Source organism: Metopolophium dirhodum, chromosome 2, assembly GCF_019925205.1.
Source record: "Metopolophium dirhodum isolate CAU chromosome 2, ASM1992520v1, whole genome shotgun sequence".
Classification (NCBI taxonomy): domain Eukaryota; kingdom Metazoa; phylum Arthropoda; class Insecta; order Hemiptera; family Aphididae; genus Metopolophium; species Metopolophium dirhodum.
Window position 1 is genome coordinate 20,553,986 of NC_083561.1, and position 26,000 is coordinate 20,579,985.

The 26,000-nt window shown below is 31.4% G+C and overlaps 1 protein-coding gene and 1 pseudogene across 2 annotated transcripts; both read right to left on the reverse strand.

Annotated features, from left to right (window-relative positions):
- Nucleotides 1-74: 74 nt before the first annotated feature.
- LOC132939173 (uncharacterized) lies at nt 75-24,028 on the reverse strand. Of its 2 annotated transcripts, XM_061006217.1 has the most exons (3): nt 23,095-24,028; nt 22,957-23,003; nt 75-345 (listed from the first exon to the last, which is right to left on the reverse strand). In XM_061006217.1, exon 1 carries the CDS (start codon nt 23,925-23,927, stop codon nt 23,187-23,189), a length of 741 nt encoding a protein of 246 aa, XP_060862200.1. In that variant the 5' UTR covers nt 23,928-24,028; the 3' UTR covers nt 75-345; nt 22,957-23,003; nt 23,095-23,186. The 2 variants fall into 2 exon arrangements, with proteins under 2 accessions (XP_060862200.1, XP_060862201.1); XM_061006218.1 differs by lacking the exon at nt 22,957-23,003.
- On the reverse strand, nt 4,152-14,768 carry LOC132938816 (uncharacterized; annotated as a pseudogene).
- Nucleotides 24,029-26,000: the final 1,972 nt, after the last annotated feature.

Sequence of the window (26,000 nt, forward strand, 5' to 3'; positions counted from 1 at the left end):
TTTACTTAATTTTTTTATAAAACCTACCTCCTTTATTTTATTATATTTTTGAAATCTTACCAGAGTCATCCCACAATATATCAGGTTTTTTTTCAAATTCAGAACATAAATCCACATTTTCATTTGATGGCCCTGCATGTTCATTAGGCACGATGGTTTGCGGAGCGATCACTAAATTAGCCCAATCAGCTTTCAACGTTTTTTCGTGCAATTTATGCAGGATTTTTTGAGGAGCGATCACTATATTAGTCCAATCCTCTTTCGACGGTCCTGCGTGTACGTTAGGCACGACGATTTTTGGAGCGATTTCCATATTGGGACGTCTAGGTTGTTTGAGAACCACTCCTTGTAAAATAAATAATTTAATTAATTTAAAAAATAAAAAATATTAAATTAAATAATATAATTACACCATATGTATCGGTTTTGCATGTCTTTTAAGATTAGACTGATCAGTGAATGTAAATTCACAATTAGTACAACAATAGCGAATTCCGTCGTGTTTCCTTGTATGTGCAAGCAGATTTTCTTTACATGTAAACCTCGATGGACACCTTTCACAGGCGAACATTATTAAATGTTTAAAATATAACTTACGAAAAGGAAAAACATAATATGTAGGGCTGGGATTTGGATGCACTTTACATTGTTTTCCAAAGCTTACTGTGCGATGCTCGTCTTGTCACAAATTTGTTTTATGTACTTTCGAATGAGAATAAGAAAGTTTATTTTTATTTTTTGGTATTTTTTAATTTTTAGGTCATTTTTGGCATTTTTTAGGGCATTTTAGTTTTAGTTTTTAAGTCATTTTTCATGTTTTTGAACTTAAAATTAAAGATTATAGATTATAGATTTATAATATAAAATATTTATATGCTAACAATATATGAAAACCCAAATGACCTATTTCTTATCTACAGTTCTTACATATAAATTTATATTATATAAAATATATATATTCTTAACCAGCATAGCGATCTACTAGAGCAATAAAATTGATATCGACGTCCGACGACATATCACACCAGTCTCACCGTTTAGTGCGAGGTTTATCGTTTAATAGTAAAGTTGAATTTAAAATATTTTATAATGCCGAAAATAAAATGTTCGACGGCGAGTCAACTGCGTGCATTTGTTCAAGAATTTGGCCAAAATGTTTTTTCTACAGACGGATTAGTGTTGTTGTGTAAGGTATGCAATGGAAAAGTTGCGGCTGAAAAACGTTTTACCTTACAACAACATATTTCAAGAGACAAACATATAAATGGAGTACAACGAATAGAACAAATTGAAGAACAAGGAAATAATATGTCACTGTTCGAACGCGGAACGGGGTCGCCGCCAAAATCATGGACGCTCCAAGTCGCGCGAGAAGTCGAAGCTCCGCGAGACGCGTCCCCCCTCCGAAGTTACCGCGCCGCCGTCAACGGCCGGCGAGCTGGCCATCGGCCGTCGCGAACTTTGTGGCGTTTGTCTTTTTCCAACGGCTGAACGTAGCGCAACGTCCGCGCTATCGTTCCCGTGTGTCGTAAAACCTCGTGTGAACGCGAGGTGCAAGTGGGCCCGAGCTGTGATCAGTGGCCACGATCAATACCTAGTACCTATTACTGAAGTACGTTTTCGCGTTATTATCGTTGTCGCGATACGTATCTATTTACATCGAGTAAAATAAAAATTCGCGTGTGACCACGCCTGTTTGTCCGTCGGGTCCGTCGTGATTGACGTCCGACGTCGAGCTCACATCGAGCTTCCGCTCGCGTCTATTTACGCCGTTCGCGTGTTTTGTTACCCTCCGCGTGATCGCGAGTGTTTGCCACGGAAAAGTACGTAAAAATATACTAATTTCGAGTTCGCGCTACTCGCGTGGGACCACGGACCATCATCGTCAAGCGATTAGCGGAAGATTTGTCCGCCGTCGCCGTTCCGGCGAGGGACCGATATTGGTCGGCACCACGGATCGCCGCAGTCGCCGAGCCACGTTGCCGCCGAGCCACGCAGTAGCCGTAGTCATAGTCAGGTCTATCATTTGTTTTGGTCCCACGTGTCAGTGGGCTGTATATATTATAATTATTGTTCACCAGCTGTGGTATTTAGTGTTAAGTTGATATTACTATTATGGGCACCCGTTAATTGAATTATTTATTTATTGCAAATATACGTGTTTCCGACCCTAAACTTTTGACTATATTGTACAAATTGAATAACCTGTCCCCGCTCCAGCCTTCAACACTTAACGCAAGTCGTTGCCGACAACCGCACAATTCGTTGAATCGGTACCGACTACCGGCGTTTACAGTCACAAAGTTTTATTGCCGATACATCAGGTCAGAATACTTTTTAGATTTAACTCGTGCCTTTCTTTCAAGTAATATTCCGTTAAGTAAGCTCGATAATTCCAAGTTACGTTCATTTTTGGAAAAGTATACCAATAAACAAACTCCTGATCGTTCTACATTACGGAAAAATTACATTAGTATTTGTTACGATGAAACTATACAAATGATAAGGTTATACGTTGAAAACTAAAAAATATGGATCTCTATTGATGAAACGACAGACGCCAATGGTCGATTTGTTGCCAATGTCATAATAGGGACATTATAAATAGGTAACATAGGCAAACTGTTTTTACTCAATTCAGAAATATTAGAAAAAAACCAAACCCCAGCACAATCGCCAAAGCTTTTGACAAATCTTTATCAATATTATGGCCTCAGGGAATAATCCACGACAATGTCCTCTTATTTCTAAGTGACGCAGCTCCGTATATGGTTGAAGCAGGCAAAGCGATCAAAACATTTTATTCGAAAATGATACGTGTCACGTGCTTTGCATAGAGTTGCCGAAGAAGTAAAAAACATTACCCAGGTGTTGACGAACTGATGAATAACGTCAAGAAGGTATTTTTGAAAGCACCATCGCGAATTCAACTATTAAAAACAATGGCACCAAATATTCCACTACCCTCTCAACCAGTATTAACACGCTGGGCCATTTGGTTACAAGCTGCCATATACTATTGTGAATATTTCGAACTTATTAAAGATATTATTGCTGCATTAGACGGAGAAGATGCAGTTGCAATTTCCAAAGCTCAAATTTTGTTTTCTAAAATAAATTTGAAACGTATAACTCAATATATATTAAGGCAAATTTTAGTACTTTGGCAACATCTATTATTCAATTAGAAACTACTGGATTATCTTTGATTGAATCCATTAACATTGTTAATAAAATTAAAGATGAAATTGAAAAAGCGCCAAATGAAATTGGAAAAATCGTTTATCAAAAGCTTACTACGGTTTAAAATAAAAATGAAGAATTCAAAATTATTTCCAATATATCTGATATTTTAAACGGACAAGAAGGTACACAAAATGAATTTCCGGGTGATCTTACAGCGAGTGATCTGACGTACTTTAAATACTCACCTATAACTTCAGTAGATGTAGAAAGGAGCTTTTTCATCTACAAAAACTTATTGGCGGACAATAAGAGGGCAGGCATTTTTATTTGAAAACCTGAAGCACGCTCTCGTGATTCAGTGTAACAATAAAGAATAATTTTTTATTTATTAATATATGAAAACACAAAGTAAAATAAAACATTTACATACATGAACCTAATATAATTTTTTTAAATTTTAAGCTATTTTAAATAAATTTTAAAGACATTTTTTAAGTTTTTAAGTCATTTTTGCATTTTTTTAAGGTCATTTTTCGTGATTTTTAAGGACATTAAAATCTTAGCCCTAATAATAAGTCTAGGGGTGCGTTTTGTTATAGTTAACTCTATGATACGGAATGATCAAAAATACACCGGAACGAACGCTAAATGTGTCTGACAGTTGAAGATATTTGGCTGGAAAACACACTGACAAGTTACTGGTGGCAGGACGCAGTTGACAGGTGCAACGGTGACGTCACTGGTCGTTATGGTAGGGGTGCATATTATAAGCATAGTGTACATTGTTACAGTACCCAAAGAAAATACTGTTCTACGATTGGCTCTAATCCCACTGAGATAATGACTTCGTTATCAATAATCTGTTATCACGAAAATTATAATCCCAAAAAAAAATAATTAATAAAAATATAAAATAATAAATACTGTTATGTACTATAAGACCCTTATGGTTTTAAGGTATTATATTATCTTAACACATAAGCTTGAATACATAATATGTTGAAACGATCTTTGAGAGTTATAACTGGACAATATTCAGACTTAACACCAAAATATTTATAAACAGCACATTGGTGTTTACATTTTCCAGTAAGAGCAGCTGAACAAGGACAAAGTCCACTATTAGTTTCAACTTAGTACATTAAACCATTTTCTTCTTCACTCAGTACTAAAAACTCATCATCAATTTCTTGAATAATCATTTATTTTTTTAAATAAGTAGTTTTTTTAATCATTTTTTGTAGAAATAATCTAAACGATGCATTGCTACTGTCTGAAAATTCTCTCAATCTATGTTTATAATAGTTTTCTAAGGCAGTACACGTTAAATCAATTAGAGCTAAAACATTATAAGCCTTTACCCTACATAAAACATGATCTTTAAACAGTCTTACAGCAACCTCACAATAGTTATTTGTAACATGACCTCTTGATGTATGATCTCTAAAAACTAAACACCATTTATGTCTATAACTCCAATAATTTTGTACATAGTTTATCCAATTTGGATATTCAGGATTTTCTCCAGTTGACTTTAAATATGCATGTTCTGCATCAACAATTGATTCAGAGTAGAAGATAGTTTGAAACTCTTTCATAAGTATTTTACGTTTTTCCAATGGTATATTATGTTTTGAAGACTATTCGGCCAAATATAGTTAATTGCATTAATTTCTGATGAACTTTGGTCTTTAATTAAAATATTAGGAAATCCCTGTCCACAAAAGCTTTCAGGAGGAGCTTCTTTTAATAATGAAAATCCTTGACATAAGCTTCATAGGTTTGACCTTTGGTAACTAATATTGCCAAAGGTATAGCCCTAGCTGCACTTGGACACTTTATAAAAGTTATGGCATGATTTAATGGATCACATGCACTGGTGCTATCAACAAATATAATTTCTTTTGCAAAATTTAACTGGTGAGCTCTTTTCATGATCAGCATGATTATAATTATACCAAATGGGTATTCTTTAAATAGAACTATAGTACCACTTTCTTCATATACTTTCTGTTTTTCTTTGATTTTCCAAAAAAAAATATATGCATATAAGTTACCGATGATAAATTTATCAATTTATTATATGTTTATTGTTTAAATAACTTAGCTCGATTAATCCATCACCAGTACGTGGACCCAAGTTTAAATTTCTCCAAATGTCATGCCAATGACGAATAGTACGGTTACATGGATTTATGCAACCATTAGCTAATGTTTCTAGTTTAAAATCTTCTTTCAACTCTAACAACTGTTTATGATATTTTTGAGCTATGTCCATACCATTGTCAAAATACTCATAAAATAAGTTTTTTACATCATTATTAGCTAGTAAATATCTAAGGCTTTCTGCTGTGTTGATGCTATGTGTATTGTGTATGGTTGTTATAAATTTTTATACAACCAATTAAACCTTTCTGTAAGAATCAATAACAGTATTAATTTATCAATAAGAAACAATAATTTATGTATAATTCCATTTTCAATATTGAAAGTTTATTAATATAATAATAAAATACCCAAATTTTTCACAATGTGGTATAAAATAAATAAATTTATAACTAATGTATAGTAATTTTTATATTATCTATTTTGGAAAAGTATATTAAAACAAAATTCAATTGTACCTACTGTTACGGAAATAATTAAAATAAAATTAATTGACACAAGAATGCGAGGACAAAAAAAATAGCGTTGAATGTCTTAAAATAATTTTAAAAAAAAAGTTGAAACTATAAGAGTTAACAAGAATACATAAACACATTTTCAAGACCCCTCATATAACAGAGTCGCCACCCACTCTTTATGACAATCATATAAAAGGGAGACCGAGAAAAGAGCTAGACAAAAACTAGGGATATTTGAGACATTTAGAGGCTGGTCGTAACACCACTCACGATCTCCTTGATATCAGTATTTTTGGAGTCAGGTCATAACACCACTGGAACCTCGTAATTATAAGCTGTAAAAGTAAAAGCTACAAAAAGTAACATAATATAATATATTTTTATATTATAACATAAAGACTACAGTTTCCCTGATGGATGTACACCATTAAATGAGTCCTCAGCAGAGTTCTTGCTGAAATGTACATTATAATTTATAAATGAATACTACAAACATACAAATTGTTGTTTTGGTCACCTTCCCAGTTGACAATTAAAGACTATCTAAATTCAAAGTCTGTCAAATTAATGAACATATCTGCATAAATACATATAATATAAATATATATTATATTTATACAAACATGTTATAACACAACAAATCACCAACTCCAAATAAAATTCTTAAAACACAAATAAAAACATTCAATATACGTATACCAGCCAAATATATACATATATATACAGGGTGTCCCACTGAGATCTGACAAATAAAATAACTTTTGTTCTAATTAATATTTTTAAAAAATTTCTTTTAAATATAATTCATAGACTATTGCGCTACATTTTTAGTATACATTTTTTATTTTTTATTTTTTAATACTGAAAATAAAAAACTTAAAAACTGATAAAAAAAATTTCCAAAATATCCAAAATAGCCAATTAGTAAATCTGATTTTCAGAAAAATTTATATCGTAAAAACATTTATTTAAGTCAAGTGGCTGATTTTTTACCATTTTTTTAAATATCAATATTCTTGTTAAGTATTATACTTTTCATTTTAAATAATCCGTTGGCAGAATACGGTTATTTCAAATAATAAGAGACGCTACGGTATTGCGTAGCTTAATCGCGGTAGTTGTATTTGTTAAAAACCCGTAGTTAAAATATTGTTCTTTTATCTGAAGACAGGCAATAAATTGTGTGCACAATAGTTTATTGTCAATGGTACTAATTGGATAGATATCAATTCTGTGGTACTCGTTTTCTAAATTACTGGAAAAACATGTCATAACAGCTATATTATAAAAATAACCCATATTATTGATAAAGATTATATTGAATATAAAATTTTATTATCATTATAGAATAATTAATGTGGTTGATTTTGAATCTGGATTATTGATCCGCTATCACCGTTTATTATTTAAAAATGATAATTGATATCACGGTCTTAGATAGATACTTTGATCCAATTGATAAAACATAATAATATGTACGTGTCCCCAACCCCCCATCCAAAGAAAATCTCGAAAATTTCTATCCAAATATTTTGTACGTCATTTGTATGAATTTGTATGACCATTTTTGGAATTTGTACGACACCAGAATTCGAGCAATATCGGAAATATGGAAGGGGGGCTGGAGACACGTGTCTCCAGCCCCCCCTAATATAAATAATAAAGTATTCATACATTTTATACTGCAAGATTCAAGAACGCTATTTGTATGAATTTGTATGACCATTTTCGGAATTTGTATGCGACCCCCTCCCGAGTTATAATCGAAAAACCAATTTTCCCGTGTCCCCCGCCCCCCATCATCGGAATTTTCTACTTTTCCCTACGCGAAACAATTAAACGCTATTTGTATGAATTTGTATGACCATTTTCGGAATTTGTATGCGACCCCCTCCCGAGTTATAATCGAAAAACCAATTTTCCCGTGTCCCCCGCCCCCCATCATCGGAATTTTCTACTTTTTCCTACGCGAAACAATTAAACGCTATTTGTATGAATTTGTATGACCATTTTCGGAATTTGTATGCGACCCCCCTCCCGAGTTATTATAGAAAAACCAATTTTCCCATTTCCCCTGCCCCTCCTATTTGGAATATTCTAGTTTTACCTACGCGTAACAATTAAACGCCATTTGTATGAATTTGTATGACCATTTTCGGAATTTGTATGCGACCCCCCTCCCGAGTTATACTCGAAAAACCAATTTTATAAATCTAATAGAACTATTTTCTTTTAAAAATTCATAAAAATTCAAGTAAAAGTTTTAAACAAGACAAAGTAAGGAAAATTATTTATTATTAAAAAGTACTCAACAAATGTTTAAATTATTTCTCTATTAAACTAAGTTAACAATTAAACGCTATTTGTATGAATTTGTATGACCATTTTCGGAATTTGTATGCGACCCCCTCCCGAGTTATTATAGAAAAACCAATTTTCCCATTTCCCCCGCCCCTCCTATTTGGAATATTCTAGTTTTACCTACGCGTAACAATTAAACGCCATTTGTATGAATTTGTATGATCATTTCTGGAATTTGTATTCGACCTTCCCTCTAGTAATAGTGAAAGAATATCTATGAACCCTGCATGTTAAAAGGTATTGTTATACAGTGTTGAGTGGTTAACCAAAACCTAAGACTTATAATAAAAGTGGTTAGAAGAACCGTTAATATGGAAAACCTGTTGTTAACAACCAAAATCGTAATCGCAAAATTTGTTTTGATTTCCGTTTACCCGTTTGTATCTAATTCTTTGATTGTTGTTTATTGATATTTTAATTGATTTATGTAATAATAATGTTTTAAAATATAAATCTTATATATATGTATAATGTATATGATATTATATTCACCACGTACATGTAGAAGTATAGTAGTTTTTTTTATAATTTTTTAATGTTCGATTAATTTATTTTTTCCATTATAAATGTTAAACAATACAATATAAGCATTAATCACCCTTTATACTTAAATTTAAATTTAAATGAACCCATCGTGAATATTAATATAATTCTAAAATGATAGTACGGTACAACCATACAGGTTTTAAATTACATCCATAATAATATATATATCCTATATATCAATAGGTATATTATTATCCAAGTGATTATCACTTATTTTAAATATTAATACCTTTTCAATGCACTTTTTTTAAATTTAACTTAATTAATGTATTAAAGATGTGTAATAACATAACTTTTAATTTAATTGAAAAAATAATACTTTACTTAAATTATATAAGTTTAAAACTATCATTAACTTGCCCAGCTGTGGATTTAGGTAGGTAATATTATTTTATTTGTTTATAAGTTGTTTTTAGCAGTTTTTAGCATTCACAATATATTGTGCATAACCTCTTTACTTGAAATACAACAATATATATATTAGTAAAATGCGTCTGTGAGGTTTATGACCCATTCCGCGTAATATGTAATGAATCGAATATCTTGGATTGTCATCATTTAATAATTAAATGATGACAATCCATAATTATTATGATTGATATACATCTCTATTTTAAGACCTATGCATTTCTACTATATGGAAATAAGGTTTGTCTTTTCCTATATTCAAGATAAATCTTGTTATACTTGAATTAATATGTTGTTATAATCACTTACCCGTGTATCTTAAGTAGAGGTGCTTCCTTTCTTTTCTGAACCTAAAGGAAGAAAGTCCACTTAGAAGATGGAAATAAAATAAGGAACTTAGTTTAATAGAGAAATAATTTAAACATTTGTTGAGTACTTTTTAATAATAAATAATTTTCCGTACTTTGTCTTGTTTAAAACTTTTACTTGAATTTTTATGAATTTTTAAAAGAAAATAGTTCTATTAGATTTATAAAATTGGTTTTTCTATAATAACTCGGGAGGGGGTCGCATACAAATTCCGAAAATGGTCATACAAATTCATACAAATAGCGTTTAATTGTTTCGCGTAGGAAAAAGTAGAAAATTCCGATGATGGGGGGCGGGGGACACGGGAAAATTGGTTTTTCGATTATAACTCGGGAGGGGGGTCGCATACAAATTCCGAAAATGGTCATACAAATTCATACAAATAGCGTTTAATTGTTTCGCGTAGGGAAAAGTAGAAAATTCCGATGATGGGGGGCGGGGGACACGGGAAAATTGGTTTTTCGATTATAACTCGGGAGGGGGTCGCATACAAATTCCGAAAATGGTCATACAAATTCATACAAATAGCGTTCTTGAATCTTGCAGTATAAAATGTATGAATACTTTATTATTTATATTAGGGGGGGCTGGAGACACGTGTCTCCAGCCCCCCTTCCATATTTCCGATATTGCTCGAATTCTGGTGTCGTACAAATTCCAAAAATGGTCATACAAATTCATACAAATGACGTACAAAATATTTGGATAGAAATTTTCGAGATTTTCTTTGGATGGGGGGTTGGGGACACGTACATATTATTATGTTTTATCAATTGGATCAAAGTATCTATCTAAGACCGTGATATCAATTATCATTTTTAAATAATAAACGGTGATAGCGGATCAATAATCCAGATTCAAAATCAACCACATTAATTATTCTATAATGATAATAAAATTTTATATTCAATATAATCTTTATCAATAATATGGGTTATTTTTATAATATAGCTGTTATGACATGTTTTTCCAGTAATTTAGAAAACGAGTACCACAGAATTGATATCTATCCAATTAGTACCATTGACAATAAACTATTGTGCACACAATTTATTGCCTGTCTTCAGATAAAAGAACAATATTTTAACTACGGGTTTTTAACAAATACAACTACCGCGATTAAGCTACGCAATACCGTAGCGTCTCTTATTATTTGAAATAACCGTATTCTGCCAACGGATTATTTAAAATGAAAAGTATAATACTTAACAAGAATATTGATATTTAAAAAAATGGTAAAAAATCAGCCACTTGACTTAAATAAATGTTTTTACGATATAAATTTTTCTGAAAATCAGATTTACTAATTGGCTATTTTGGATATTTTGGAAATTTTTTTTATCAGTTTTTAAGTTTTTTATTTTCAGTATTAAAAAATAAAAAATAAAAAATGTATACTAAAAATGTAGCGCAATAGTCTATGAATTATATTTAAAAGAAATTTTTTAAAAATATTAATTAGAACAAAAGTTATTTCATTTGTCAGATCTCAGTGGGACACCCTGTATATTGCTTATACTACCTTTATAAATGGATCTTTTTTTTTAGTTGCAGTAGTATTAAGTTTTATTGTTCTATCAATTGTAGCTGGGCAATTCGCATTTTTGAATAATCATTTTTTATTAACATCAGGTTTTTATAATTTGGTACTATGTTGATATACATATTTCTTATTAAATAAAAATATTAATTCATTTTAATAGGTACTTATTATAATATTTGTTATTTGTAATAACTGTAAAAGACCTTACGCATACAATTCGTTGGCCATTCGGAATACTGGATCGATAGTTCCAATGACTAAAATTCAACTCCCCAACTTCAGAAACCTAATTATTGGTATCTTCCATACATGATAAGTTTGATCTTACGTTAACGGTATGCCCAATTTCTACAACAATTTCGTTTGTATATTTCTTTGGAAATATCATTTTGTCAAATCAAGTTTAATGTTTAAAAGTTAAATGTATTAAAAATTTAAAACGTCTTTCAAATATTCAAAATTCAGAACAGAATTTGATAACTGATAACAGATAATTGATAGCGAAGTCGTTATCTCATTGGGATTAGAGCCAATCGTAGAACAGTAATTTCTTTGGGTTCTCTAACAATATACACTATCGGTGGCTGGCAGTTGTCCGAATAATGATAAAGACCGATAAGAGTGGTTGTACGGTGGTTAACCTGTGGTTACCCTGTGACCAACTTGAGGTGGTGTTGCACAGCAAGTCGGGGGATATTTTCGATTTGGGGAGCGGAGCGACGGCGCCAAGGAGCGTAGCGACGAGTGCCGCTAGCATGGCATCACTGTATGATGTTTTTTCAAATTGTTGTCACTGTAATATGCTGGTATATGCTGGTATGGTATCGTGGTATAAACTGCCTTATCATTTTTCGGACAACTGCCCCCAACCCCCGTCACGAATACACACAATAAGAATAAAAATGCCGATCCTTGGACTTGGTCCCTATATAGTCCCCTTCACCTGCTCCACCAGCTTCACCAATGCCGAGTCACTAGTCCCCCCCCCCACCCACTCAACGCATCTACCGTGTACTACACCCATCCATACCGCATTTAAGCATAGTGTACGGGTTAGGTTAGGTTACTATATAGGGACCAAGTCCAAGGATCGGCATTTTTATTCTTATTGTGTGTATTCGTGACGGATAACAATATTATATTTAGGAGAATGAAAAGTGGCTAACGTAGGATATAAAGGGGAGTAACCCCCTGGCGTTCGACTTTCCCTGGTAAATTATGTGTTGGTCACGCGACTGTACGCATTTGTTGATCAAATATATACACCGTACACATAAGGCTGACGGTATTGAAAATAATTTCCGGTGTTATTGATTTCAATATCGGGTTGAAACGGTATACTGGAAAAACCGAAATACCGATATGGTACGGTATGTATATCTCTAGATCTACTGAACCAATTATGAAAATTATTTTACCAATTGAATGCTGCATTATCCCCGAGTGACATACTCTAATTTTAAAAGGATAAATTAAAACCCGGGGAGGTGCTCAAACAGGGCTTTTAAAACTTACTATGGAAATGTTTATTTGTAAATGGTTGCTATTGGCTAAAGGAGAAATAATTAGTAGGAATTAGTGTTTATTTATTAGTGGTTGCCATTTGTTATTCGGGCAGATCAGGTACAAGCATGCACAAAATCGAATTATCGCACATTGCCTACCAGGGTGGCTGAGTTGCATTTTTTGCAGCAAGTTACGCACAAAATGAGTTGAATAATCTAAATTTTTTTAAGTTTTATTTTTTACGGACAAGTGCACGATATCAGCTATAATTTATGAATATAAAATAAATAGCCAATTTTTTAACACCAATAATTTATAAGTATAACTATACCATCTATATCTATATCTATACATAATGGCTAATACTATTACTATTATATCACATGACACATGTCTTAAGTTTTTTTTATGGGTGAGAAAAATTGCCACTATAAAAAAACCAGCGGGGGAAAGGGCATGAAAAAAGTGTGTACCCGGGGCAGTAAAATCCTATGTACGCCACTGATTCAAATACACTTCACTTAAATCAAAACGTATACGAAATTTCGGAAAAATACATACAAGTTGATAATAGTATCCCGACTCCACGTAGGGGAACCATACTTGACCTAACCTAACCATCAGTGAAAAAGGCGTCGACAGGCGTGCTCCTGGTATTCATTTGTTTTGGCCGATATGCACTATAATCAATATTCACACTATATTATAGATATACATAATTATTACATACCATGAATGTTTCTCAGATGTTTGTTGAGGTTAGATTTATAAGAGAACATCAAAGTACAAATAGTACATTGAAAACGCAAACCATCATGGTTTTTTTGGTGAAGAATCAAATTTCTTTTATGGTTAAATAGCGAAGGACACTGCTTGCATTTAAACATTTAGAATAGTATAAGGTAATAGCGGTAGAAAATATAATAATATGTTTAAAAATGAAACACAAAAATAAAGATTAAACACAGAGTCATAACAATTGTAAATAAATAATAATGTAAATTTTAAACGGTGAAATAATTGCGTTGAAACTTTGAAAACACGGAGACAGTGAAGGCGAAATGTGTGCACACTGCACAGGTACCAACTACCAAGGACTGTGTCGTAATGTACGACGGCGGACGACGGTCTGTAGGGATGCGAAAACTATATCGATAATATGGTTTCATCGATATTACGTGTCCGATATATCGAAGTATCGATACATCGAAACAATTTTGTTTTTGCGCATCCCTAAGTCGACAGAGAGAGTGTCCAGAAATGTCAGCATTTTTTTTCGATAAAGAGGCATTTTAAGCCATGGATTACCAAAATATTAATTGGATGTTGACCATGATAAAATATTTGGTATCACTATACTCTATTCGCCGTAAGTTGACTCATTTGCTCGACGAAAACCGTTTGTGCCGCCGCGTTTTTGGACGCTAATGGTGATTGTCGCCACCGCACCTACTGTTTACGTAGTGATTTGATTAGGTATCTTAACGACGTTTCGAGTGTTTCGACGCTGTAGTATCAGTATGCATGCGCGGAAGTGGGTCAGCTAATGGCGAATAGAGTATAGATACATTAATATCTACATCGTGATCACTAGATATTTCCTATTTTAGGAAACCAATGTATTGGACATAGTTTCGGTACAATTCCAGGAATCGGCTGTGTGCGTGTTGACAACGGAATATCGGCGGACCTGACAAACAGGTCGTCCCTAGGATAATATTATGTTTACAGTCAAACGTGCCGGTTACAATAGATTTCGACGTTTGACCCAACGTATTTCTATAGAAAGTCTGTCTCACAAAAGAGATGTATACCGCGTATCGACGAAAATCGATTTTTGCACATCCCCACTCCGTACCAAAACTAGAACCGCCACCACAACCGGTTAGCTGCGAGGACGACGCGGTCGTACAGGTGAGTAAGCACGAGTGGTGTATAACAGCCGATCGTTCTCTGTCGTGATGCATTGGGGTACTGATAGAGTGCGTGGAGCGTGCTCGACCGTCCGTCATCGGAACGTAGCTGGCAGCTGCTCATGTCGCGTTTTCCACCACACTGCACCGACTGCACTTTTGGCGTCTGGTGCACATAATGTATGTTCCATCTGGAATACTGGTGCGCACTGGTTGACATTTTTTATGTTTCACCTCACTACACTCGGCCAGTTTTTTGCAATGAGTGCATTGATAGTTGCACGAGCTCCAGTCGACGATGGGCTTTATCATTTTTCTGATAAGTACCACGATAGTAAAGAACAGGTTAGTCATCGGCAGTACGATTTGAACACGACTGCCCGGTCACAACTCGTTACGGCGTAGTTCCATTATCTTCCGAGCGCTGCTAGTCAGACGTGTCAATTTTCATTATTCCATATTATTATGTGTATAGTCTATCACAGTTTGGATACAATTTCACTTGAGTTACCCGCATTTTTTTTTTGAAAGTTAAGTTAATTGACGTTTTGAAAATAAAGTAACAAAAAAATTCTCCCAAATAATTGGTTTCGAAGTTATAATCACTTGAAGTTCGCTATTATCAGTATTTATATACATATATGCACAGCGATCTAGTTTACCACGTCTTACGAAGTTATATATTTTGTTTTTAGGAACTTAAGTATTTTAATATAACTAACTTAGTTATATCATGGCTATTTTAGTGAAATCCCGGAAAAAAAACCCCTAAACTACAATATTACTTACAACCACATGCAAATGGTTGAAAAAATATTTTTTAAACGTTAATTAGTATCTATAATTAATATTTAATTACAAATACGTACCTATATTATATTTTTTTTTTTTTATTGATCATAATTAACATCGGCGACAAAGGCCATTAGTTACAATATTGTTTACACTATATTAAATTATAATATTCCTTCTAAGGTTTTTTTTATTTTAATAGGTTTTTATGAAAAACCTATTTTATCTATTACTTAAACTAATTTTAAAAAATACTAGACAATTGTCTGAACTAAAATATATTTTGTACCTGGTGAGTACCTACATGTTATTATTATGGACGGTAGTTTAGCTCTAGGTTTTCTGGTAATATTTTTTTTGGCTGTTGGGAGTTCTGGAAGGTTCTGGAATTTACTTATTGTAGGAGGCAGAATCACTTCTAATCCGTAATATTTTGAAAATTTTATCAAATATGGGAGTTGGTAAAATAAAAATATGGTGTATATTTCAAGTATCTACAATTATTTATTTTTAAATTACAACAAAATAAGAAAATCACTACTTGAAAAATCGTAGTTCGGACCTAGACATTCTGTACTAAAATGTATAGAAATTCCTGTGCGCCAATTGGCTTATCGCTTTTTATAATAATAATAATAATTATTAAAAACAATAGCAACCATTTACTTTACGAACAAAAATTTTTATCGGAAATCTCAAAATCCTTGTTTGAGCACTTCTTTGGGTTGGACTTCCAGTTTACCCTTTATTACTTAGCTGATCTTCTTCCCAGGGGTCTAATATATCTCTGTACCAAATTTCATTCCGTTAGGAATGTATAAAGGACATACAGACAGAAACACATTCATTTGACATTTATATATATATTATATAAAAAGATATAATAATAAAATTAATTATATATTATTATCTACCAATCCGTTATATTATTTTTATTATTGTTATTATTATTATTATCTAGTAGGTATTTACGTTTTCGCGAAAACTAATTATTGCCGACATCGCGTCCTTTGACCCCTCGCTCACCACCAATAAACCGGCACGAGCCGACAGTCGTTAGGCATATATACTCACTACAACTCAGCATGGTAAATTAAATTAAATTTATCACGCTAATCAGTAGTCAGTATTCGCTTAGCCGCGTTTTGTCGGGAGAGGCTCGTGCACCGCAATATTGATAATATGGCAGGCCGTAGTGACGACGGGCAACCTCCGTGCAAAAAACGAATGGATAATTCGACTAAACTGTTGTACATATCCATGGAGATGGAGTTGAAGGTACGAAACGATCTCCTAAAGTTGGACACGGATATGCATCACGCCAACGTATTGCACATGGGCATGTTAGGTCACCTAAAACAACTCAGCAATAAATTGAAAAAAACACAGAACGCCGCCGAAAAATTACAAATCATGATTAAGAACACAACCAAAGAAATCGAGAAGAACAAAAACGAACGGGACGAAATGCTTGCGGTCCGTCGGAAATTAGAAAAACAAATTACTTATAACGATTTCTGTCAACATTTGCTCCAAATCGACCCGGAAGACAGCGCACTATGGTATTTCACGGGGGCCGAGTGCCCGGTTTGTCTGGAAAAATACAAACACATGGCCAAATTGAATAATTGTCAACATTTGTTGTGCGTCAATTGTCTAACGTCCCTGTTCGAAACGTCGCACTCGTGTCCGCTGTGCCGAAGTGAAATAATTGGTTACGACGTTTTCGACCGTACACTCATGCGTACCGATTACGTGACGGCCACTCAACATCACGCGCGCATTTCAAAAGTTGATGTCGGCACCAGTCGCATTTTGGATGGACCGGAGAGTGTGCCATGTCCTCCAGCTGTTGGCGGTACACCTAGTATACGACTGCGAAGCGACTTATATTATGTTCCGGGGATACTGGATCATGTGTGAAGTCCAGCCGAAGTAGAAACGTAGTGAGTTGAGTTTAAAGTCAAAAGTTGCTTTCTTTGTAAACATGTAAAAGTCACAAGTTAATAAAAGTAGTAAGTAAATAAAGATTACTTATCTTGGTGAAAAATCTGTTATGTACTATATTTGTTCATATAAAATTTATAATTTTACATTTTTTTCAAGCCATTATAATATAACATCGGTAGAAGTCTTACAGTTTCAAACAAAATGTATGTATTAAAATTAATTGTTGTAATAAATAGGTACCTACTTAAATAATTTAATTTAATCTATAACAAATTAGTTAAATTATTTATATGTATTTATTTATTTACCTAATAGTCTAGTAATTTTATATTTTCAACTTTTGTTAATTCATAACACGGGAAACAATTTAACTCGTTATGTAACTTAGTTGAAAGTAACATAATTTTTTAACTTAACTTAAACATTTTACCTCTTTAATGCCCTAACCAAGCAAAATGTACACGAATAAAAATTCGTTTCGTTGAAATGTAATTTTATTAAGAAATTATTTTAATAAACGTATAAAACTGTTGGAGAATAATGGTTTTTTTTTTTTTTTATTAAAATGTAAACACGTACACTGTTCATTCTTTGTTAAATGTATTGTAAAACATCCAGATTCTGTATCTATCGGTTCAAAATGACCTACAAAAGCTGGTTTTCCACTCCTTATTTTATTTAATTTACTATGGTGACGGGATTGATAAACATTATTGGAAGTGTAGATGTGGTCTGACGTATTCATATAGGTATTAGCTGTGTAAAATTAAACAGATCTTTCATTGATGAAAAACACAACGAAAACGGATAACTACAAGCACTAAACTGTCTGAACTAAATATATACGTGTAGGTATTAATCAAAATATTATCATGATAGGAATTTCATTACAAGATGTCAAATATATAAATCAAACAAATAAATAGTGAGGTTCAAAAATATGAAGTTTTATGGAATAAAACTCAAGAAGACACAAACACAAAATAAAATAGTAACTCTACTGTACAGTATAGAATCATTGTAACAGATGTGTTAAATTTGAATTCAAAGATATAAATTATTATACCGACTATATTATATTTTAATGATATTATTGTAATTAAAGTAATTTATATTACTATTAACTCAATTAAGCATTTATAGTTGCACTATAGCGTTAATCATTCAACAATATATTTCGAAAATTTTCTTGATTTTTACGTATTTTTCAAAACTCAAACTTTAAATAATTATAAAAAAAATTGTGAGTAAGTAAAAATAAGAACTTCAAACGCTCATAAAAATGTAGGTTTACTTTCTAGTAGACTTTATTTTTTATAAAAGTAGAAATACTTATGAGGAAGCTTATATTAAATTTTCAAATCTTAAATTTAAAAAGAAAAATATAGAAATTTCAAGCTTAAAAGAATTTGCAAATTTTCGTCGTTTTTACGTATTTTGTCAAGATTTGAACTTTAAATGTTTATAAAAAAATAATGTATAGAAAATTCCCAGTAAACAACCAGTAAAAATGTCATGTATCTACGTTCATTTGTTTTAGAGTTCTTGTCGCACTTGTGTCCCTTGTGCCAAACCAAAATAATTGAGTAGGTACAACGTTTTTAACCGTAGTTAAAATAAAATTAACTTTTAAACTTAATTTTAACTTTTTAACTCGTTAACGACCACTGACCATCCTCGCTGTCATGTACCGAGTACGTGACGGTAACTCAACATCTCTCGCGCACTTCAGACTTCACAAGTCGCTGTTAGGATTAACCGGAAGTATTCTGCAACATTCAGCTGTTGGTGACGAACGCGTAGTACACAACTGCTGTGAAACGACATGTGGATTTCACGGACGGCGAAATAATGGATGATGGCCGGGTGAAGACACTAACTATTTATATTTTTTAACTCGTCGAGCTAAACATAGAGTAGAAAAATATGAGTTGGGCTTAAAGTCAAAAGTCATTTTTTTTCATATAAAATGTGTATTTATTTATTATTTATGTACATTATACCTAATATTATACATAGTACTTAATTCAATACAAGTCGTACGGTTTAAAAAAATGTATGTAGGGGATAGCGGGGCAAGTTGACTATCTTAAGGTTCGAACAATTATCCTGCCACAACTAATGGTTAGATTATCATATTTTTTTTTACAGATAATCCAGAGTATACTAAGAGTATATGGTATTTTTTTGGTTTCTTAATACTTAGTATCTAATGCTTTAAAAATAATTTTTGTAAATTTGTAAATTTTGTCAACTTGCCCCATGGTTGGGGCAAGATGACATTTCCATGGGGCAAGTTGACTGTTATTTTGGTTGTGTTGAATAAAGTTTTAAAAATCTCAATTAAATCATTTAAAATATCTTTATTCAGTATAAAATATTAATATAATAACTAATATGGTTGTTTACTTGTTATATAACATGCTTTATACCTTTAAGCACATAACACAACTTAACTTAACTAAACTTTAGTAACAATTTATTTTATTTATAACAAATTAAAATTCTTTAACAAACAAAACGTATGAAATTAGGAGAAGGTTCAATTTTAAAATTATTATTACATTCTATTCAGTATAAAATATTAATGTAATAACTAATAAGGTTGTTTACTTGTTGTATAACATGCTTTATACCTTTAAGCACATAACACAACTTAACTTAACTAAACTTTGGTAACAATTTATTTTATTTATAACAAATTAAAATTCTTTAACAAATAAAACTTATCAAATTAGGGATAAGGTTCAATTTTAAAATTATTATCACATACCTAGGTAGGTATTTTTAAGGAACATATTAGTTACATATTTCACATTTAAATTGTTTCAAGTCTTCCAACCCTGTACACATTTCATGTGCCCATCTCTTACACTCTATGCAGCAGATCCGTGTTTCCCCCATCACATCATTTTTAAATGGTTCATTGCAATATAAGCATTCTTCATCTGCTGAATCTTCGATGTCGGTTATAACATATTGAGGTTCTTCATTTTCAGAAGAGGAAGATCCGTTTACAAATAGTTTCTTTTTAACAAATTTACTTTTTCTTTTTTTTATACATTTTTCTTTTTCAGTTTTTTTTTCCATTCTCTTGCGCTTTCTTTCTTCCTTTTCTTTGACTAGGTCATTTTTATCTTTTAATTTTTGTTCCAGATACCTTTTACAGGAGTACCTACTTGAAACTTGTAAAATATATTATTATATTCTATACACACAATGACATTTTCATTTACAATTTTTTCAGCCAATATTAATTAAAACTACAATATTACTATAATGCTTAATAGTAAAATAAATTATTTTAATTACAATAATATCATAAAAATATGAAGTATAATATTAGAATTCAAATGTAATTAATTTGTTACAGTGACTTCTCTAAAGACACCCAATGTATCAGGAGAGATACAGCACAGTGACTATTTAATTTTGTCTTTGTACCCTTCATGTATTCCACAAAACTTCATATTTTTTACACTCACTAGTTAATAATGTGTTTTATATAAATAAAATTTTCTAATGAAATGAAAATAAAATTGAAATAAAAACGATCACGTGTTAATTTTAGTGTAACTTCAATGTTGTAGTTTGATAATTAACTACGTTCGAACTTAGTGTCCACTTATATTTGAATCAATATAATGCTAAGCGCAAGTTGATAATAATAATTATTATCTAGTAAAAATGGATCAATAAAAATGACGTCCGTGGGAACGGGGTTTTTTTTTAAACTTCATGTACATCGATTTCCTGTCCTGATAATATTTTGATTAATACCTACACGCGTGTATTTAGTTCAGACAGTTCAGTACTCGCAGTTAACCGTATTTGTTGTGTTTTTCATCAATGAAAGATTTATTTAATTTTACGCAGCCAATACCTATATGAATACGTCAGACCACATCTACACGTCCAATAATGTTTATCAATTCCATTCCGATACTAAATTGAATAAAATAACAAGTGGAAACCCGACTTTTGTGGGTCATTCTAAACCGATAGATTCAGAGTATGGCTGTTTTACTATAAATTTACCAGAAAATGAACAGTGTACGTGTGTACATTTTAATAAAAAAAAAAACCATAATTCTTTAATTGTTATACGTTTATTACAATATTTTTTTAATAAAAACACATTTCAAACGAAACAGATTTCATTCGTGTACATTTTGCCGAGGTTGGGCATTAACGAGGTAAAAATATAAGTTACTTCCAACTAAGTTACATAACGAGTTAAATGGTTTTCTATGTTGTGAAGTAACTTAATGTGAGTAAATTAATTTTATTGTCACGTTAAGTTGAGTTTTATCCTGAAACTACAGATTTGAAATATATTCAGTTTTGTCAAGATTAATTTTATTAAAAAAAAAAAAACAATACAAATAATTGAAAATATAAAATTAATATTATTTATAAAATATATTATAAGTCATAAATAATTATTTATAATCAATGGTTATATACAATCGCAGTATCGCGTATTCACATAATATATTTGTAACAATATTATAATATACAAACAAATCACAATGGTAACCGGACCATTAAGAAAAAAAAATATAACTATTGTCTATTACAGATATGTATTAATTCTAATAATGAATTTGATTATTTTGTAGACTATTCGGTAATTAAATACATAAAAATGATTTAATTAAATTGTTGGATTTCCTCATTGATTAAAATATTTAAGTAGGTACTTATTACAGCAATTAATTTTAATCAAAGTTGAGATGTTTAAAACCATTGATTTAAACAACATAACAAAAATTTTGTTAAAACAGAAAAATATAATTTATATATAGGTTTATATATAAGTTATAAATACCTACCTAGCCACTCCTATTTATTATTTTTTTTTGTAACAATAATTAATACATTTTATAAAATTTAAAAAATATTAAAAATGAAAATCATTCACATATTTAAACTATAATAAATAAATAAATTATGAATTAATTGATTTTTTTTTTTGATTTTTGTAAGTACAGTGTATTTAATCCTACATAATATTATATTACATATTTTGTTTTAAACTCGAATAAATCATGTTTTAAACAAGTTTAAAACGGTTAAAAAATCATTTTAAAAAAAGATGACTAAATGATTAATAACGTTTTTTTATTTTTTTTATGTTTTTAACTCTGATTTGAGTACATACAATTTTTTGAAACTGCAAGACTTCTATCAAGTGACTGTCAATGTTATATTATGTATGTTTGAAAAAAAGTAAAATTATTGATGAAAAAATTAGTACCTAACTGATATTTCACCAAGTTAAGCTACTTTTATTTTCTAGTTAAATAATTACTTTTACAAGTTAACAAAAAAATAAGTCAACTATTGCCAATCAAAAAAAAAAAAATCAACTCACTCTTTTACTTTAGCTGGACGAAAAAAAAATAGCTAATTTTCACTGTGTAGGGGAAGATAAAAAAGTTCTAATAAAATAATTTCTTAATAAAATTACATTTCAACGAAACAAATTTTTATTCGTGTACATTTTGCTTGGTTAGGGCATTAAAGAGGTAAAAAGTTTAAGTTAAGTTAAAAAATTATGTTACTTTCAACTAAGTTACATAACGAGTTAAATTGTTTCCCGTGTTATGAATTAACAAAAGTTGAAAATATAAAATTACTGGACTATTAGGTAAATAAATAAATACATATAAATAATTTAACTAATTTGTTATAGATTAAATTAAATTATTTAAGTAGGTACCTATTTATTACAACAATTAATTTTAATACATACATTTTGTTTGAAACTGTAAGACTTCTACCGATGTTATATTATAATGGCTTGAAAAAAATGTAAAATTATAAATTTTATATGAACAAATATAGTACATAACAGATTTTTCACCAAGATAAGTAATTTTTATTTACTTACTACTTTTATTAACTTGTGACTTTTACATGTTTACAAAGAAAGCAACTTTTGACTTTAAACTCAACTCACTACGTTTCTACTTCGGCTGGACTTCACACATGATCCAGTATCCCCGGAACATAATATAAGTCGCTTCGCAGTCGTATACTAGGTGTACCGCCAACAGCTGGAGGACATGGCACACTCTCCGGTCCATCCAAAATGCGACTGGTGCCGACATCAACTTTTGAAATGCGCGCGTGATGTTGAGTGGCCGTCACGTAATCGGTACGCATGAGTGTACGGTCGAAAACGTCGTAACCAATTATTTCACTTCGGCACAGCGGACACGAGTGCGACGTTTCGAGCAGGGACGTTAGACAATTGACGCACAACAAATGTTGACAATTATTCAATTTGGCCATGTGTTTGTATTTTTCCAGACAAACCGGGCACTCGGCCCCCGTGAAATACCATAGTGCGCTGTCTTCCGGGTCGATTTGGAGCAAATGTTGACAGAAATCGTTATAAGTAATTTGTTTTTCTAATTTCCGACGGACCGCAAGCATTTCGTCCCGTTCGTTTTTGTTCTTCTCGATTTCTTTGGTTGTGTTCTTAATCATGATTTGTAATTTTTCGGCGGCGTTCTGTGTTTTTTTCAATTTATTGCTGAGTTGTTTTAGGTGACCTAACATGCCCATGTGCAATACGTTGGCGTGATGCATATCCGTGTCCAACTTTAGGAGATCGTTTCGTACCTTCAACTCCATCTCCATGGATATGTACAACAGTTTAGTCGAATTATCCATTCGTTTTTTGCACGGAGGTTGCCCGTCGTCACTACGGCCTGCCATATTATCAATATTGCGGTGCACGAGCCTCTCCCGACAAAACGCGGCTAAGCGAATACTGACTACTGATTAGCGTGATAAATTTAATTTAATTTACCATGCTGAGTTGTAGTGAGTATATATGCCTAACGACTGTCGGCTCGCGCCGGTTTATTGGTGGTGAGCGAGGGGTCAAAGGACGCGACGGCGTGAAAACGTAAATACCTACTAGATAATAATAATAATAATTATAATAATAAATAATTATAATAATAATAATAAAAATAATATAACGGATAGGTAGCCATATTATAGAGACGTAGCCACTAGCTGTATTAGAGGCAGAGAATAATATATTATTAATTTTATTATTATAATTATATAATATATATTATATATATAAATGAATGTGTTTCTGTCTGTATTTTATCCATTCCTATATTGCTGGACCGATTGTAATGAAATTTGGTACAGAGATAGATAGACCTCTGAAAAAAAGATATGCTAAGTAAAAGAGGGTAAATTGTAGGTCCAACTGGGGGAGGTGCTTAAACAAGGATTTTGAGATCTACGATGGAAATTTTTGTTCGTTAAGTAAATGGTTGCTATTGTTTTTAATAATTTTTATTTATAATTATTATTAAAGCGGTAAGCCAATTAGCGCAGTGTCACTTCTATGTATTTTAATACAGGATGTCTCAAGTTCGAACCTCGATTTCTCAAGTAGCGATTTTCTTATTTTGTTGTAATTTAAAAACGAATAACTGTAGATACTTGCAATTTACATTATAAAATATTTTATTGCATTAGCTATTGTGGTTTTTAAATCTTGAATATATCTATTTTCAGTATGCAATTGGTTTTAATATAATATGTACATACATTTTTTTAAACCGAAAGACTTGTATTAAATTAGGTACTATGTATAATATTAGGTATAATGTACATAAATAATAAATAAATATACATTTTATATGAAAAAAAATGATTTTTGACTTTAAGCCCAACTCATATTTTTCTACTCTATGTTTAGCTCGACGAGTTAAAAAATATAAATAGTTAGTGTCTTCACCCGGCCATCATCCATTATTTCGCAGTCCGTGAAATCCACATGTCGTTTCACAGCAGTTGTGTACTACGCGTTCGTCACCAACAGCTGAATGTTGCAGAATACTTCCGGTTAATCCTAACAGCGACTTGTGAAGTCTGAAGTGCGCGAGAGATGTTGAGTTACCGTCACGTACTCGGTACATGACAGCGAGGATGGTCAGAGGTCGTTAACGAGTTAAAAAGTTAAAATTAAGTTTAAAAGTTAATTTTATTTTAACTACGGTTAAAAACGTTGTACCTACTCAATTATTTTGGTTTGGCACAAGGGACACAAGTGCGACAAGAACTCTAAAACAAATGAACGTAGATACATGACATTTTTACTGGTTGTTTACTGGGAATTTTCTATACATTATTTTTTTATAAACATTTAAAGTTCAAATCTTGACAAAATACGTAAAAACGACGAAAATTTGCAAATTCTTTTAAGCTTGAAATTTCTATATTTTTCTTTTTAAATTTAAGATTTGAAAATTTAATATAAGCTTCCTCATAAGTATTTCTACTTTTATAAAAAATAAAGTCTACTAGAAAGTAAACCTACATTTTTATGAGCGTTTGAAGTTCATATTTTTACAAAATTGGATATTCACTAGATTTCTCTGTAGCGATTTTCTTATATCGTTGTAATTTATTCAAAAACTAAAAACCGTAAACACTTGAAATTTATATCATATGTTTATATTATCAAAAAAAATAAAGGTATCGGTTCCAAATAATTTCAGTGCCGGTTCCAGAAAATTTGGGTACCAAAAAGTATAATAATTTTAATTACCTATCTGAAATGCGTGTTTAATTAATAGTATGAGAAATATTAGAAAATTCATCTGACCATACATGAAATGCACAAAACAATATTACCATTAAATTATGATAAATAAAATTATTTTATTTTCGAACCTTAAATAACCTATTTAATTTAAAAATTAAGGTTCAGTTCCGGTACTTTATTTATTAAAATAAAGGTTTCGGTTCCAGAAACGGTTC